Here is a 12721-nt window from a genome sequence, read left to right on the forward strand (position 1 = left end):
TAGTGGTGATATTTTCTATATCTCTATTAGGCTTTAAGTTATTTAATTCAATTGTAAGAATGTTTGCGGTACTAGGAGCGAAACTTGCTTCTAGTGCCAAAGGCCACTTCTATGAAGTTACCAAATTCTGGGAACATGCCAACCTAATCAGAAGTAAGAATTGGGTTTATAGGGATTTTGTTTTTTAAAATGGGTTATATGCTTTTATTTAAATCAGTGATTTTTTTTTTTCTTAAACAATTGTGCAGAGCCTTAGATTCTGTGAGGGTATGTGAAAAGACCAGGAGGAGGAGGATGTTGGGGGCAGGGGGGCAGTGGAGGTATTGGAAGAGGGAGAATGAATGGTGAAAGTGTCTGGCACTCTTGTTTCAAACAGTGATTATTTTATATATTGGGGGTAATATATAAAAACATAATTATAGAATATATTAAATACAAATATATCATTTTGGTAAAATGATTCTCCCTGACAAAATTAAAAACTAGTAGTTTAGATTATGAATTATGAAGTTGGAAGAACCCTGTGAGATCATGCAGGTGTCCTAAACAATGTAAGAATCCCTTTTAACAGTCCTAATAGGGTTATTTATCCATTTTAACACCTTCTGTAATGAGATGCTTCTTATTATTATGCGTTCTTTTGTTGAATTGAATTCCGTTTCCTTTATTTTCTACACACTGATTCAAGTTTCACTTTCTGAAGCGAGGAAACATTTATTCCATTATCTTTGGAGACATAGCTTTTCAATATTTGAAGATAGGTATCATTCTTCCCCTTAGGTTTATTTGCTCCAGATGAAGTACACTTTTTTCCAACTGTTTCAAGACTTCTCACCATCCTGCTTGCCCATTTTGGGATGCCCTCTTTTTTGTTCATGTCTTACCTTGTGGCACCCAGAATTCCAGGTGTATTCCAGGTGTGAATTTCCCAGAGTATAGTTAAATTATTTCCTCTTACCTAAATACTGTCTTTCTGTTAATATACCTAATGTATGTGCTTTTCTAAAGGAAGCATATTAGTTTTATAAAGTATATGGTCAATTATAATTGTAGAATGATAGACCATTTTTCTCATTGCTCAAAGCTAGAGGAGTTAAAGTGACAATTTTAAATACTTTAAACTTTTTATGTGTTGTATTGAGATACTCTTAAAATGCGCTAATGAGAAGCACTAATTTAATAGCATGAGACAGTAATATTAGGTCTTCAGCAGAGCATCTCTAACATGTTATCCATCTATTGAAATACTATTGAAGAATATATTTCTCTTTTAATGTATTAATGTTAAATGTTCCACTTTTGGTTTTAAGATTTCAAAACCAAACGTAGTAGAGTATGTTTTATTGAATTGGCATTTTTTCTTCTCTTTGAATACTCAGTTTATTTTCATATTATCTTTAGTAGGTTTTAAAGTATATTCCCACTTTTTTTTTCTTTTAGTTCTCATGTTTCAGAATCTGTGAACAATTCCATTTTTCATCAGATAGCAGAACAACTACAACAGCAAAACCTTGAACATCTCAGACAGCAGCTTCTGGAACAACAGCCTCAAAAGGTTTATAACTCCATCTTGTGGTCGTTAGAGTTATTGCTATCTATATTCTGTAAATGGCATTTCTGTGGAGTGGTTTATTTTTTCCTTTGTTCCTAACAGATGAGTATTTTCTTAACCTGTTTAGCTTTTGCCAGCCACTTTATTTCTATCTAAAGTATAAATGTGGTGATATTTCCACTATTTCTTACTAATAAGATCAGTCTTTTCAGGACCTTTGTAGTCTCTTCTGTAATCAAAATGAGTCTGGCAACTTAAGAATGCACAGTGCAGAAATTAATTTCCGTATACTATAAGTAGAGATCAGAAGACAGAGGTAGGATTTTAGAGCTACCTTAGAGCTTCATGTGTTTTTCTCCCCACTCTGTTCCCTATCAAGCAAGGTAATGATGGTTATGTTATTGGTGGTAATGGAATGATGACAAAATAGATTGCAATCTTTAACTTTAAAAACTTAATTGCTCTTATCATATGACAGGAACTTTATCAGGCATATAATTAATAGGTGTGATTACATTTAATCCTCATGAGATAGGCATTATGACTCCCATTTTACTCCAGAGGCAGTGGAAGCTTGGTGAAATTTAATATCTAATGCAGAAGTATACAGCTAATGTATATGATCTGTAGTATAGTCAGCCGTCTGTACTAATCCATGTGAATGAAGTGATGTATAGGCATCGTATTAGCTATTTTCAGTAACCTAGAGATGATTTATGGTATATGGGAGGATGTGCATAGGTTATGTGCAAATACTGTGCCATTTTATATAAGGGATTTGAGCATCTGGATTTTGGTATCCTTGCGGGTGTCCTGGAAGCAATACCCCACAGATAGCGAGGGTCAACTGTATATATAATTGCTAATCAGGTTCATACTGATTAGCATGAAGTAAGCGTTGTAACTATTATCAAGTTACTATAATTCTCTTTTGGGGAGGGTGTGTTCAAATTTTAAATGTTTCTATAGTTAGGCTTCATTGCCTAACTTGTATTAGAATTTTTGAAATATTTTACATATCTTAAAGTACTTCCTATTATTATTTTGTGAATTCCTCTTGAAGGATATTGAGGAACATCCAAGTTGATAATGGTTTTGCTAGCTTAATGATTTTGATACTGGCATTTGAGCTTTGTTTTGCCTTTTTATACATGTAATATGTGATTATAAATTTTTTTATATAAAATATTGTACTTTTGTAACATCTTTATTAGTGCTAATTGTCAATGAAATTGTAGATTCTTTTAACTTATACCATTATATACATTCATGATATAATCTCTTTATTAATTCTCTATAGTTTATATTTTCCACAATTAAATTTTTTTGAAGACCTAGTTGATCATACTATTTTAATATTATAGTCCCCACCTTTTATGGAGCTGTTTCCTGCATTTAGGTAAACTTGGATTTATATAGTACAACTTTAGATTGATTATTTATAAGTTATTTAACATGAAATTTCTTTATGTATTGGGTTCCTTTTTAAACATGTAATTATAATGCTTGCTGTGTTTAAATTTCCATTCAGAATAAAATTATCTCCCAATGTTTGTGTGCTTGTAATGTTCTCCATAGGCCACTCCTCAGGATAGTCAAGAAGGAACATTTGGGTCAGAGCATTCAGCTTCACCATCACAAGGGAGCAGTCAACAGCATTTTCTTGAACCTGAGGTCAATTTGGATGATTCCATAGACATTCAGCAACAGGTAAAAGTAAATGCTTTTCTGGGTCATAAATGTCTAAAATTAGTTAAAGAAAACATTGTGTAAAATATTGTGTAATGGCAATGTCCTGAATGTATATTTCCCCAACTTAAGATCCACTTCTGTTTTACTTATAAATTGGGCGTTAATGCAAATATTGTGACTATTTTTAAAGGCAAAATTGTCAATACGTAACTGAATCTCAATCAACCTTTTTGTTTGCTGTTCTTTTGACTTTCAAGGATATGGATATAGATGAAGGGCAAGATGCAGTGGAAGAGGAGATCTTTGAACAAGAAACTAAGAAAGTGGCAGTTCGCTCAAGATCAAGAACACATTCACGGTCTCGTTCAAGGTTCTGCAATAATATTTAACTATAGCTGTGTGTGAACTTTTAAAATGTTGGCTTTATTTCATTGCATCATGATTAAAGGAAATATTTTTCTTGGACTGACATCTTTTTTTATAGTCTCAGAAAAAAGATAATTCAGAATTTTAAAAACAGATTTGTTTCTGTTTTTAATTGGATCTGTCTGTAGTCATTTATTTGAGTGAGATACATAAGAGTGGCAACCATGTCATGGGACTAGGATTTTGGATTTTACTTGATTTTAGATAATTTTATGACACTGGCAAGTTTAGTATATTCTTGCCTCTGAACAACAGTTAAATCAAAATAAATTTCTTGTATTCCATTTCATCTCATGATAACAAAAATGGTCATGAAAATAAAACTGCAAAAATTGTTTTTATAAATGTTAACTATAATACCAAGCCATTGTAAAACATGTCTTATGAATGGTTTTCTTTGTGAACCTAGCGTCATCAGTCTTTAACATTTTTATACCTTATTTTTTTACTCATGAATGCCCCTGAAAATGTGAACAATAAATGCTGGAAGAAAGGCATTATCCTTGATCACATTTTCAGACATTTCTTGTTCTTATTAACGAAGTTCTTTATGTTTATCTCTGCAAATGAGAGTCTGTCAGTTCAACTTTCTCTGAACCTACCTAATGTCAATGTATTTTACTGAAACAATTGTAATATAGTGCTGAAAGCTTCATTATTCGTCTTCACAACACCTTATTAACCATTTTGAGGAGAGCTCAATGGCATATATATGTTTGGCAGGAAAAAGAGAGTGCTTCAGTATCACCTTCTGTTATAAAGTTAGGCACCATAAAATTTTAGAAGTTGAAAACTACTAAGCAGAATTATATAGTAGCCTAATGCTTTGTTGGAAAAATGTAACATCTTCATCACTTAAAATTGAAAATGAGGCCCTTTCCATTATCTCATTCTCCCCTTCTTCCTCTTGATTATGAATAATCACCCAAACTCAGAATCACTACAAGCAAACATTTATGACTAATGTAGACTTAAGCAGTACAGAAATTCAGTAAAGAGCCTGTTTGATACTTGATTATACTATAAAATCTTTTAAGAGGCACCTAAATATTAATATAAGACAAACTTTTCCTCCCCCTCACTTAGAAGTGACAAATTTGATACAAACATAATGTTGTTAGAAGTAAAATAAAATTTTTTTTGTAGATCACCAAGGAAACGAAGGTCTAGATCACGGTCAGGTTCTCGAAAGCGTAAACATAGAAAGCGATCACGCTCCCGCTCAAGAGAGAGAAAGAGGAAATCATCACGTTCATACTCAAGTGAAAGGAGAGCCAGAGAAAGGGAGAAAGAGCGACAGAAAAAAGGATTACCTCCAATTAGATCTAAAACATTGAGTGGTAAGTAACACATTTTTACAAAGTTTTGGTTTCAATAAATATTTTTTTTGTTATCTGCTGCAAAGTGTCTCAGCCAAATCTTATTTTCAGACTAAGAAGTTGAAAAGTGGTTTGGTAAATGAGTAATTTTGTCCTTAGTTTTATAACGTACTAGAGAAGAGAAGAAAAAGAAAGAGTAGATTCTAGTCAGATAAGGTTATTGAGAATTGATTTTATTTTTCTGTTTTTAATGCAAGTTAGAAAATATGTCTTGGCCAGGCATGGTGGCTCATGCCTGTAATCTTAGCACTTGGGAAGGGTGAGCAGAGAGGATCACTTGAGGGCAGGAGTTCAAGATCAGCCTGAACAACATAGTGAGACCCCCCCCATGCCTCAAAAAAATGAAAAATTAGTGGGGCATGGTGGCATGCACCACATAGTCCTAGCTAATATGGAGGCTGAGCCAGGAGGATCGCTGGAGCCCAGGGGTTTGAGGTTGTATGAACTGTGATCACACATTCGACTGCAGCCTGGGTTACATAGCAAGATTCCTGTCTCAAAAGGAAAAGAAAATATGTCTTGACTGATGATATATAAAGCAGTCTGGCCTATAACATGGACGCAGTGACTTCTATTCATAGTATCCTAACCAATTATGACCACTAGGTTTGTAGGAGTAATTATTACCCAAAGCATATACGCTATATTTTTTAAAGCAAATTATAAATTTATGGGTTAATACCAGGGGAGAAATACCTAGTTTTACAAACTTTTCCCACCTTTACAAGTTAATATGTATGATTAGAGCAACTTTGGTAATGGTTGTGGTTGTTTTAGGAACAGGCTAGTGGAGGGTTCAGTTGGTAAGAGTGTTAAGTATAGCAATATTAGTGTCATATTCTGCCTAGAGGATTGGTAGTGAGTTATGACTTCTGAGGTGAACTAAGAGATTATAGGCAGACAAAGAAGTACATAAAATGGAACAAATTGTCATTCCTTCTGAAGAGCTAAACATTAATCATGTTATCTAATCTCTGAAGGTCTCCAAATAAATGTCTTCTGCCACAGAGATAGGTAAATAATTGGTATAATTTATACTGTTAGAGCATCTTGGAAACCCCAGGCCTATAATCAAAGGTGACAGCCATCTTCTTACGAAGTTTTGGTAATTTGTGTAGGCCTTGGCTGGCCTGTCTGAATCTTATCAGCTTATGAGAACTAGTATTAATTTAATAAACTTCATATTCCTAGCTCTGGAAATGTCTCTTTTACCTTGGAATGAGAGACTTAAATTTAAACATTTTAGTGCTGGCTGTTAAACAATGTCAAAGTTCTGACCACAAAACTGTACTGGGCTTTCTTACATGATTACCGTTAGGACATTCAGAATCATCAATTTATTCACCAATATTAGGGTAGGGCTTTTATGTGGAATTTCTTTCATTTAGTTCGTCACCTAACTTGTCGTGTTGTTGCTGTCAGTACTTACAGAGTTGTTGACCATGGACTTGCTTTTTTATTTGTCTTATTTTCATGGGTAAAACACACAGTAAAAAAAAAAAGAAAAATCCAAAAAGCACACAAGCAAACACAGGTATACCTCATTTTATTGTGCTTTCCTTTATTATGTGCTACAGATACTGTGGGTTGTTTTTTTTTTTTTTTTTAACAAATTGAAGATTTGTGGCCACCCTGCTTTAAGTAAGTTTGTTGGTGCCATTTTTTTCAACAGCATGTGCTCACTTTTTGTCTCTGTGTCAGCATTTTTTAGAAATGAAGTATTTTTAAATTAAGGTATGCACATTGTTTTTTTAGACATAATGCTATTGCACACTTAATCATTCCAGCACAGAACGACACTTAAAAGGTTCACAGATAGATTACAGTGAGAAGTGGTTTTGAAATTTTGTTGCACATTGGAATCACCTAGGGAATTTTAAGACTCCAAGTTCCCAGTCTTTTATACCTGCAGTCCCCAGCCCCCAGGTCATGGACCAGTACTGGTCTGTGGCCTGTTAGGAACCAGGCCACTCAGCCAGGGGTGACCAGGTGAAGCTTCATCTATATTTATAGCCACTCCCCATCACTGGCATCGCCGTATAGGGTCCACCTTCTGTCAGATCAGCAGGGCCATTAGATTCTTATAGGGGCGTGAACCCTACTGTAAACTGTGCATGCGAGGGAATCTAGGTTGCTGCTCCTTATGAGAATCTAATGCCTGTTGATCTGAGGTGGAGCTGAGGCAGTGATGCTAGCCCTGGGGAGCAGCTGCAAATAAAAGATTATCATTAGCAGAGAGGTTTGACTGCACAATAAATGTAATGCACTTGAATCATCCTGAAACCATCCCCTCCCCCGGTCAGTGGAAAATTTGTCTTCTTTGAAACAGGTCCTTGGTGCCAAAAAGGTTGGGAACCGCTGTCTGTCTTACACTGCATACCACTCTCTCATCATCTCTTAGAATGTGGGTCCCTGGCATCCACAAGTGGTTCAAGTGTATAGCTAAGCTTGAGAGTAGGTGACATACAGGTGGTTTACTTGGCAGAGATGTGAGTGAACACCTAGGATTTTGGTTGATTTTAAACATAACAGATACAAGTGCCCATTAATAAGTATTTTTAATATACTGTCTTAAATTTAATCTGTTGGTAGTATTGCTTTTTTCCTCAGCTATTTTTGAAAGAACTGTATATGTGATTTAGGTCATTTGTCTCTCATGTCTTGGCAGTATGTAGTACTACTCTCTGGGTCGGTCAGGTGGACAAGAAGGCAACGCAGCAAGATTTAACCAATCTATTTGAAGAGTTTGGGCAAATTGAATCCATCAATGTAAGTATCCATTCTTAAACAATAATGTAAGGTTAACAAAAAAAGAGGGAGTTTTCACTCATACAAAGGATCATTTCTGTTCCTAATTAACTCAGTAGTATCTGCCTTTAATAAAGCACATCTATACAAAGATTGTTTTACTTTGATCATTTCTGTATTTGTTTTGGTGCTGTTTCTCTCCTTAATTAAGTTTTCTTTTTAAGTGGAATTGTAACAGAATATTCTTGGAGGTTTTATAACAGTGTAGTACTTGATTCCTAAAAATATCAAATGTCTGAGTTAGCAGAAAACCCTATCTGTGATCTAGTTTAATTCCTTTTTTAAAAAATATATGTAAGGAAATGGAGTCCTAAAGACTTGTAATCACCTGCACAATGAGCACGTACCTAGTGGTGGAGATACAACTGGACTTGGGATTCCAGTTTTCTTTGCCTGTTTTTTCTTTTCTCACTCTTGCCATCTCATTCTTATAAAACAAAGCAAATGTTAGGCAAGAAAAACAGTATAGCCAGGGAATTGGAGGTAGTTTGAGCATAATGTCACTCTTCAACTTGATTCTTTCACTGATTTTGCACCATCCAATCTCCTTCTTTGAATATGCATTTTATTCTTCCTAAGGCCTGTTGCTTTTCCCCGAGCAGCAGACATCCTTAATTAGCCATTTCAATTGTTTTTATATTTACAAATCATTTGCTTTCTGCCTCCTTCCATTATGTAAATTGCAGGTAGTGAAATAAAATTAACTAATGAAATGTGTTACAGTCATTTATTTGAGGAGAATTTTATTTCATTAGGCTTCTGATTTCATTTGCTGTTGTTACACTTTGATGTCTATTGGACCTTTTACCAGAAAATTGCCCAGTTTTTCCTTCTAGTCTTAATTTCCAATATTCCTTAAATGGCCAAACTTGACTTTTCTGTATTAATAACAACGTTCTTCGTTTGAATTGAATTTAACCATTTGTATTTTACTTTGAATATGTATGATCTTGTTGGAGCCCCAGAAGAAGCTGGTTAATTTAATTGAGATATTGTTATTTTCCAATAAAGAAACTAAGTGATTGTTTGAGTTACACAGATAATAGGTGATTGGTTGAGTATTTAAACTTAGGTTTTTCAGATTTTTCTTTCTACACAAGAGTGCTGTAGACTTCTTGCTTTTTTTCATTTTAAATTTGACCTGTCAGAACATAGCAGTCTTTCAGAGTCTATCATCATATAACTTCTCTGAGATTTTTTCTGATTTTCCCCTACCCTTAAACTACTGGTTCTCGGCCCTAGCTGCGTATCAGAAATATATGTTGACATTTGAAAAATTAGGAATGTCCATGCTCAGTATCTTTAAACTCTTAGCAGAGTGCGATAGCTCCACAGATGATTCTGATGCACAGCCAGGAATCACTGTTCTGAAAGGACCCTGTATCCCAGTAACATTTTGGATTTTCTTGTTTGTAGTATTTCTTGTATAATGGTCCCTTGAGCATCTGTTTGCATTACCCCCTCTTCTATCGTATTACTTTTTGAGAGCATATTATTATTTACAAATAATAAGCACTAAGTTATTTTGTGAACTGAACAGAATGGTTAGTGGTAAAATTTAGGATGTGAAAAGTTGTTGGAAGATTCATAACCCATTCACTTAGTTGTGGGGAGTTTGAAGACAGAAAAGTCTCTTGAATTTGGCATTTAGTAGGTTATTGGTGAGCTTGAAGAGAATATTTTCTGTGAGTTGGTGAGGGGTTGGAGCTATATTGCAAGAAATAAAGAAGAATGTCAGAGTTTAGATAAGTGTCTCTTTTAAGAGATCTGGTTTAAAGAGACAGTAACTTGAAGTGTTATCAAGGCTGATGAGGTTTTTATTTTGACAAATAAAACTTATTAGGTGTTGAGTAATAATAAAGTGATAGAACACCTTTTGAGTTTCTCAAAAAGAAACTGAAATGCTATGTATAGTTTTCTGAATTCATACATTAAGGATAATTTTATGATCTGGTAGTTTATAGAATAGTTAAATGCTTTGTAAATCAGTCTCTTATCTTTACACTGAGGCTATTTTCCTATTCATGTTAAAACTTTTGTTCAGAGGACTTGAACAAAATAAAGTTTTATAAAAAACTGAAAAGATTTTAGTTTTATCATCAGTTCCAGATTATGGATTTCATATATATCTATGGAAATCTATATAAGGATATAGAATCTTATAAGGATAAGATACTTCTCTAAAACAAAAACCTTCCTCACATTACTCAATATAACATTTGGAAAAATTGAAATAATACTAGGCATATATTATTTGTCCTCAAATATTTTGGCCATCCAGTATCATTGTCCTTTAATCTGGTGATATTATATGTATGTAGTTACACATTTTTTTGTTCTTAATAGTCTTTATTTTGCATTCATAAAACTGACACTTGATATGTAGGATTTCACATGTATTGTGGCTTAGAATGAGACTTAAGTAGGTTTTAATTTGGGTGTTTTTTTTTTAAAAAAACATTAATTAGTTGTACATTAGTTGTACCAATAAACAACTGAAGGAAGAAAGGGGAAAACAATTCAGTAATCTGTCAAAATTGAACTGGAGCTTTAGTCAATGTTCTTTTTCATGAAAACTATAAAATGCCAGAATGAATTTCCATTCTTATACTCTTTCTAAAAAAAAAAAAAAAACAAAAAACAATTTTTTTTCTTTTTCAATAGATGATTCCTCCCAGGGGCTGTGCTTACGTTTGTATGGTTCATCGACAAGATGCATTTCGAGCTCTTCAGAAACTTAGTTCTGGATCATATAAAATTGGGTCCAAGGTCATTAAGGTGAGATTTTGTGGAAGGGGAATGCATATCTTAATGTCTATTTTGTTAAAGTGTAAAATTTTTGTGGGAAGGGGTCACATGTTCTTGTGTTATTGGATTACTAGAATGTCCCTAAGTTATATTCATCTTTTTTAATGTTATGGACAAATCTCATCAGAAACTTACTATTTCAGTATTGTTGAGTTATAGAATTAGATATAGGTAAAATAAGTCTAATAACCAAAACTTGAGTCACAAAGTTCTTTGAATCACCCTTGCCAAAACTCTCTGAGTCGACTAGGGTACCATTTTATGAGCAGAACTTTTTCATTTTTACATGTTTGTTTTTCATTCACTTTTTCTTCCCAGCACTCTTAATTATACCCCCTAATTATATTATTAAATTTTCTTTTAAAAAAACAAACGTCTTTTTTATATATACCAGGCCTTTGTGAAGGGATTATCTATCAGTATGTTTTTATTTTCCTCCTAGTCGTTACACTGAGAATTTATTGAGTATTTTTCCATTATTTCCGGTGATTAATTCATAATTTCATTCCTGCTATTCTGAGATAATTTATTCCATCAATTTCTGCAACTGGATTAAAAACTGTAACTGCTTTCAAGATAGTTAATGTATACTTATCTTTTCGCATTTCATGGCAGATACATTCTCCTTATAAACTAAAGTATCACTGGTCTCCTTCCTGGAGTAAAAGGTTTTGCTTGAATTATAATAACTGTCCTGATTATCACTAATGTAGATTGATTTTTTAATGATGAAAAGTAGATTTGGTTTATCTCTGGAAATGTGTCATTTTAGAGTTGAAGTAAGAAGTGGAAATAAATCCCAGATTGTAAGCACTATCTGTAATGCAGGTTTTAAAATGAGCAAGAACAGAATATACATGGACAAAATTTTCTTGGCCGCTGTTCATTTTTCAGCTTTGCCCATCCTACTGTTTTCTTTTTCTGTTTGTTTTCTTAGAGACAGGATCTCTCTCTCTATTGCCCATGCTGGAGTGCAGTGGTGCAATCATGGGTCACTGCAACCTCAAACTCCTGGGCTCAAGTGATCCTCCTGCCTCGGCCTCCTGAAAAGCTGGAACTACAGGCGTGTATGACCATGCCTGGCTATTTTATTTTATTTTTTAGAGATGGGTCCTTGCTATGTTGCCCAGCCTGGTCTTAAACTCCTGGCGTCAAGAAATTCTCCGTCCTTACTCTCTCTGAGTGCTGGGATTACAGGCACCAACTGTTTTCTACAACTAATTGTATTTGTTTCTACATAGTTTACATATAATTTTGAACTTTTTGCCTTGTTTTTACAGTATATATGAGTTTCCTTTTTTCCTCTTCCTGTTTGCTATAGATTGCTTGGGCTTTAAACAAAGGTGTAAAAACAGAATACAAACAATTCTGGGATGTGGATCTTGGGGTTACATATATACCATGGGAAAAAGTTAAAGTGGATGACTTGGAAGGTTTTGCAGAAGGAGGCATGATTGATCAGGAGACTGTAAATACTGGTAAGAACTCTGAGGTCATTTTATTGTTAAAAAAGTATTCTTAGAAGTTGTTAATTGAAATGAGTTTGGGTGGGAGGGTAAATTGTGTATATTTTATGTTCTGGATTCATCTCCCAAAAAAGAGAAAAGAAACACTGCTGTGTCTAATATATATACTTAATGGGTCTCATTTCATAGGGGTCAAAGTATAGATTAGAAGTTTATAAATGTAGCAACATTTTTCATGTATGTCTTTTTAAAATTTTTGATATTTAATGTACAGCTGCGTATATGAAGCCTTTTCAAAAGTAAATATTTCTAATTCTTGAATCTAAGTGGGGACTGAGGACTTGGGAAGCTTCTTTGAAAAACTCCACGTTATTTTGAACAGTATCCATATTGAGAGTAGCAGGAGTAGAAGCTTAGTTTAGAGAGCTCTGGGTCAGATTCATGCAGTGTTAGAATACCTTCTAGAATACCAAATGATCATCTAGCCTGCTCTTTTAAAAAACTTGTCTCTTTATTTTGGAAGACTCAAGTTATAAATTCACAAAATGGTTAGCAGTTATTCCAATTGGCCAGGTGGTTGACAAAAAGAA

General features: G+C 34.0%; 1 protein-coding gene across 7 annotated transcripts in view; it reads left to right on the forward strand.

Annotated features, from left to right (window-relative positions):
- Positions 1-12721, forward strand: part of SCAF8 (SR-related CTD associated factor 8) — a 176067-nt gene that overhangs the window by 61487 nt on the left and 101859 nt on the right. For all 7 annotated transcript variants that reach the window (XM_045544614.1, XM_045544613.1, XM_045544612.1 and 4 more), the window contains 7 exons: positions 1441-1555; positions 3131-3262; positions 3502-3614; positions 4817-5010; positions 7718-7818; positions 10522-10635; positions 11987-12143. In XM_045544614.1, the coding sequence (XP_045400570.1) occupies positions 1441-1555; positions 3131-3262; positions 3502-3614; positions 4817-5010; positions 7718-7818; positions 10522-10635; positions 11987-12143 (926 nt within the window). The remainder of the gene's footprint in view (positions 1-1440; positions 1556-3130; positions 3263-3501; positions 3615-4816; positions 5011-7717; positions 7819-10521; positions 10636-11986; positions 12144-12721) is intronic.

Source organism: Lemur catta, chromosome 2 (genome assembly GCF_020740605.2).
Source record: "Lemur catta isolate mLemCat1 chromosome 2, mLemCat1.pri, whole genome shotgun sequence".
Taxonomy (NCBI): domain Eukaryota; kingdom Metazoa; phylum Chordata; class Mammalia; order Primates; family Lemuridae; genus Lemur; species Lemur catta.